The sequence below is a fragment of the Molossus molossus genome, unplaced genomic scaffold, assembly GCF_014108415.1.
Source record: "Molossus molossus isolate mMolMol1 unplaced genomic scaffold, mMolMol1.p scaffold_m16_p_1, whole genome shotgun sequence".
Lineage (NCBI taxonomy): Eukaryota > Metazoa > Chordata > Mammalia > Chiroptera > Molossidae > Molossus > Molossus molossus.
In genome coordinates, this window is record NW_023425344.1 from 201,511,399 (window position 1) to 201,517,398 (window position 6,000).

Below are 6,000 nucleotides of genomic sequence, written 5' to 3' on the forward strand. Positions count from 1 at the left end.
TTTATGTTTTTGGACATGTAAACTTGAGCTTGCCTGAGATGGGGATAATTGTGTTTCTTGAAACTGAAATAATTTAGAAAAGAGCAATGTGCAATATGATATCATTTGGCTGTGTGTTTGTTCAAATTAGGAAATACAAAAAACCTTAAGTATAGTACAACATACAGGTTGAATGTTCAAAGAGATAAAGGAATCTTTTTACTTTAAATGAACTATATGCTCTATAAACTCATGTAAATACTGCCTTATATCTTATGCAAAGCACGTGAAAATCCCTATGAGAGTTATATCGATTGATGGCAAATACTTTTCCCCTTTCAACTTCTTGCCCATCTGTTGCACATGCATTGTATTTTCTTTTAGGCACCATGATTGAGGATGTGGTTTAACACTGAAATGCTGCAGGTACTAAATGTAAAAGTATTGGGGAAATACAGAGACTAAGCATTATCACTCTGCTTTTAAGAGAATGTACTGTGTTACATTAGTTAACTGTTCAGATCCCAAGTCTTGCAAGACCAGGCTGAACTAGAACTCAGAGTTCAAAGCTCATGTAATCCAAGGGCAGCCATGATGACTGCTTCTTCATGCAAGAAGCCCCAGTCCCTTGCCCTCATTGCCCACAGTTGACTCAAGAACTGCCACTATTGGCAGTCACTGTGGTAGATGTTAGGGAATGCAAGGAAGTCCTTATTTGTAAGGAGCTCACAGATTGCTGGCACATGTACATTTATTTATTTTTTTTAAGCAGCATAGGGGATGAAAGAATTTCTGAATCCCTGGGAATGCCCTGAAAATCCTTATTCCTTTATATCTCCTTCCTCCTATTAGTTTTCCATTTTATGACATCATTATTGAAGCCAGAGATTAGTCTGCCTATCACTGAGAGCTTTGCTCTGATAGGTTGAACTTAAACAATCTGGCCTTACTTGAGAGTTTTCATTATCAGACTGAAGTTTTCTGAAAATTATACTTGGAAAGTTCTTATACAGTAAAGCTTGAGAGTGTGAAGAATGTAATGTCTTCTTTTTTTTTATATATGAGGAATCTGAAATGACTATAATGAAAAAACTTGCCCAGAGTATATGGTAAATTAAAAGTAAAACTGAGCCCTGGCCAGTTTGGCTCAATGGTTAGAGTGACGGCCTGTGGACCAATGAGTCGTGGGTTCGGTTCCAGTCAAGGACACGTATCTCAGTTGCGATTCAATCCCTGGCCCCGGTTGGGGTCATGTGGGAGGCAACCAGTTGATGTTTCTCTCTCACATAGATGTTTCTCTCTCTCTCTCCCTCCCTCCCTTCTACTTTATCTGAAAAATCAATGGAAAAATATCCTCAGGTGAGGATTAAAAAAAAAAAAAGTAAAACTGAGACCATAACTAAGAAGTATAACTCCCAAGTCTCAACATAAATAATACAACTACCCTTACTTTTTCAGAGAACTTTGAATTTATGAAGCACCTTAACATACATGATTTCAAATGGTTATTTGATTAAATGGCAGTGTATCTAAAATACTTAGCACTGTACTTGGTATATAGAAAGCATTTAATGTTAGCTATAATCCTATCAACAACTTTGTAAGTTAATAGGAATTTTCCCTCATTTCATTTTTTAGTTGAGTAAACAGGTTTACAGGAATTGTATTTTGCTCACATCTTTCTGTTTCTAGGTTTCCTGCTCTTTTCTGGGTTTTCTGCTTTTTTTTTTTCCATATTGCCTCAGAAACCATTTCAATTTATATTTCATTTTTAGGACACAATATCATAGAGCAGGAAAGGGCCTTCAGTAAACTATGTAGTCCAGTTTCTTAGCATTGAAAAAGTTGAGGACAAGAGTGACTAGGTGACTTCTTCCAAGTTATACAACTAGGTAGTCTTAGGACTAATACTGGGACCTGGTTCTTCTAACTTATCCAGTAAAGAGAACTAGAAGACTGGAGTCCTGGATGGAATTTTAAATTCTGTGCTGGCTTGTTCTAAAAAGTTGAATGAGACACAATACTTCTTTGTACCTCTGGGTACCAACACCTTTACAATGGGTACTCTTTTTTGTTTGTTTGTTTGTTATTCCTCACCAGAGGATATTTTTCCATTGATTTTTAGCTAGAGGGGAAGAGAAAGATGGGGGGAGGGGGGGAGAGAGAAAGAAACATTGTTTGGTTTGCCTCTCTCATGACCCTGACTGGAGTTTGGGATCAAACCTGCACCCTAGGCACTTGCCCCCAACCAGGGATCAAACCCGAGATCCTTCTGTCCACAGGCCGATGCTCCAACCACTGAACCAAACCAACCAGGGCACAATGGGTACTCTTTTTTTTTTTATTACTCACCCGAGGAAGGATATTTTTCTATTTATCATCAGAGTGGGAGGGAGGGAGAGAGAGAGAGAGACAAAGAGAAACATCCATGTGATAAAGCCTCATCGACTGGTTGCCTCCGTGTCACACGACCAGACCAGGGCCAGGGACGAACAGCAACTGAGGTACATGCCCTTGACCCGAATCAAACCTGCGACTCATTGGTCCGCAGGTTGATGCTCTAACTGCTGAGCCAAATTAATATTTATCTGGTATCTACTTTTGGTTACTTAATAGTCCCTATAATGTAAAGGTTTTGAAATCTGTAGTGTCTACCTTCTTTGTTTAATTCATTTGATGAAAACGTTTATTGAGAACCTACCATTTGGCAGTCACTATAATAGTGTTAGGAATACAGAGGCAAACTTGTCTTGTAGGGTGCTTTGCCAAATTTCTGGCACCTGTTTATATTTCCAACCAGGCTGCCTGGTGGATGAAAGAACTTCTAAATCCTTGGGAATACTCTTTGCTCTAAAGCCCAAATTAAAATCAACAGTGTTGTGACTGTTGTGGATGGCATTTAGGGTATTATTTAGTGATGGTTTCTGAAGAAGTCCAGAAAAGAAGTAATGTTGTTCCAGGCGCAGATGTAGCCATAGAAAGAAACAAGGAAACTTGTTAGATTGAAGTTATTTTTTGTACAGTCTCTTTGTGCAGTAGTCATGACATACATTCTTTTCTTTTAGAGAGGAAAGGGGGAGAGAGAGAGAGAGAAATATTGATTTTATTTTTTTGTTCTACTTTTTTATGCATTGCTTCTTTTTTTTTCAGCTTTTTAAAAAAAAATGGTTTTTATTGATTTTTTTTTTTTTTAGAGAGAGAGAGAAACATCGATGTGAGAGAAACATCAATTGGCTGCCTCCTGCATGACCCTAACTGGGGATCAAGCCCTCGACACAGTGCATGTGCCCTGACCAGGAATCAAATTTGGACCCTCTCAGTCCATGAGATGGCCATCAATCCACTGAGCCATACTGGCCAGGCCATTGGTTGATTCTTGAATGTGCCCTTACTGGGAATCAAACCTGCAACCTTGGTGTATCAGGATGATGGTCTAACCAACTGAGCTGCCCAACTGGAGCATGAATTGTATTCATTTTTAAATTTTTTTCCTTTATTGATTTTAGAGAGAGAGGAAGGGAGAGGGAGAGAGAGAGAGAGAAACATTGGTGAGAGAGAACATCGATTGGCCACCTCCTGCATGCCCCCGGTGGGGATTTGGCCCACAACCTGGGCATGTGCCCTGACCAGGAATCGAACCAGCAGCCTCTTGGTGCATGGGTCGATGCTCAACCACTGAGCCACACTGGCCAAGCTGTATTCTTTTTTATTTATTTATTTTTATCATCCTCACCCGAGGACATTTTTCCATTTTTTGTTCAGGTAGAGTGGGAGGGAGAGAGAGGAACAGAGAGAGAGAGAAACATCGATGTGAAAGGGACACATCGAGTGGTTGCCACCCGCACAACCAATCAGGACCGGGGACAAACTGCAACCGAGGTACATGCCCTTAGCGGGAACCGAACCCAGGTCTCTCTGGACCGCAGGTCGACGCTCTAACCGCTGAGCCAAAGCGGCCAGGGCCAAGCTGTATTCTTAATTGGACAAATTAGGATATTGAAGTCCAGAGAGACAATGACTTGCCCTAGGTCATATAGCTAGTTAATATCAGACAAGGGTGGACTAAACCCTGAGTCTCCTGACTCCTAGTGTAGTGCTCTCTTACACCTGATTGCTGCAACAAATGAAAATGACACCATATGAGGGGCAACGGTTGTGGGTATGGGCCCGTAAGACAGGGAGACTCCTTGTTTTGTTTTAGTTATCTTTTTTTTTTTTTTTAAGTGCCGAGGCTGATGTTTTACTTTTTTCTGTTCTCAGCATCAGCATTACTGTGGACTTAAATAAGACCTTTTTGGGAAGGAAGCAACCTGAAAGCTCAGACAGATAGGAAGGAACTCTATTAAAATTCTCTTCATGAGATGGATGGCTACCACTGAACTGAACTCTGTCCTGGTAGATCTGAAGAGTCAGAGGTCATAGACCACAGCAGTGAAGAACCTCTCATTAGGGTCACCTGGGACAGGAAGGTTGCTTGTTTTCTAACTTTAACACTTAGAAGAGTCATACAGCCTGTGACCTTTGCCCTTCTTAACTGGTGATAGGGGCCCTTTGTCAGTAAAGCATTCAAGTGGATTCTACCCCACTGTTTCAGGTCACTCCCCCTATTAAGTCTGAGGCAGGAATGGGGTGAGTTGAACTGCTTTTCTCATTGTGAGGGAAGTTCATGTGTATTATGCTCAGCCAGTTAACAGGACAGAGGAATGGGTTTCCCACTGTGTGAAATGCCTTCCTTTATTATATGTTTATATTCTTTAAAAATTTGCCTTAGCATTAGACACCCTGGAAAAGGTGATGTTTCTTTTCTAGTAGCTACAAAATTGAAATATTAATTTAGATTATTTAGGCAGATACACATTATGTTTGTATGCACGCTTTTGTCTTTCTATATGGTGTTCCCACTGCTTCCTCATTCTCACAGAATGAAACTCTGAAGTTTGAAAGTGTATGAGTCCTGAAGGAAGATAATTACATGTGACAGGAACACAGTAACCAAAAGACCTGGGGGGCCATGAAAGATTTGCATTGCAAATATAAAAAATAAATAATGAGGCTTCTTTTTCTCCCTTACAGGGAAACTGGATTCCAAGATCCATCAAGGCGCAAAGAAGGGGTTAATGAAGCAGAATAAAGCTGTCTGACCCAGGAGAAAAGGAACTATACAACATAGTGGAGTTTTGTGTACTAAAATTGTTATCCACTGGTCCTTTGGAACTGAAGCAGTAGAAATCTCAAGGCTTGGCATCAGGCTTGAATCAGAATTTAAACTCTTACCAAAACGTGTATATTTTTCTTAAAGAGTGGGATTCTTTATGTAGTGGGTCAAAATGTTTGAATACATTATTTATAAAAACCTATTTTAAAAATTCTAGGTCTTTGACATTTTTTCTCAGAAATGGTATTAGAAGAGAAAGGAACAAGTTGGAAATTAATTTCCTCTCTGAGGAATGGATTTGTAATCAAGAAAATTCTTAACCTATGTTAACGATTTTGAAGGGACTTCTTGAATTTTAAAGTGCCCCTCCCCCCATGATAGCCTGATAGAGAATTCGCATGTCTGAGGAATCCTGTGTTTGATACAGACCTGTGATGGAACAAAAAGCTTTTTAGCAAGTTTTCTGCTCCAGTCCAACATCTCCTGAAGTGAACAGTCTTCAAAAGCTGAGTAACCTTTGTTGGCAATTTTTTTTTTTTTAAAGAGATAACCTGAAGAGGTGCTGCCACTTTGTTCTTTGGTTTGAGACATTAGGCATAAGAAGATCAGACTGGGAGGAGATGGGACCACCTGCTAACGCGGCATGAAACTGCCCTATTTATTTTGTTGGTATTGCAAAAAGCATCACTTGGATGGGGCAATTAGAAACAAATTGAAAAATAAAAACCCTTCAGTAATTGCATCCAAATACCCCCAGATGCTGAAACCAAACCCTTTAAACCATACACACTCCAGGAAGATATGAGCTTTGGAGAAATAGGAGGTTGGTTTGAAATGAGATTTTTACTAGTCAGTCTGGCCCCACT

At 39.9% G+C, this 6,000-nt stretch overlaps 1 protein-coding gene across 2 annotated transcripts in view; it reads left to right on the forward strand.

Moving 5' to 3' along the window:
- Window positions 1-5,350, forward strand: part of TRIP4 (thyroid hormone receptor interactor 4) — a 73,085-nt gene extending 67,735 nt beyond the window's left edge. For both annotated transcript variants that reach the window (XM_036281449.1, XM_036281467.1), the window contains one exon: window positions 5,053-5,350. In XM_036281449.1, the coding sequence (XP_036137342.1) occupies window positions 5,053-5,120 (68 nt within the window). In that variant the 3' untranslated portion in view covers window positions 5,121-5,350. The remainder of the gene's footprint in view (window positions 1-5,052) is intronic.
- The last annotated feature ends 650 nt before the right edge of the window (window positions 5,351-6,000 follow it).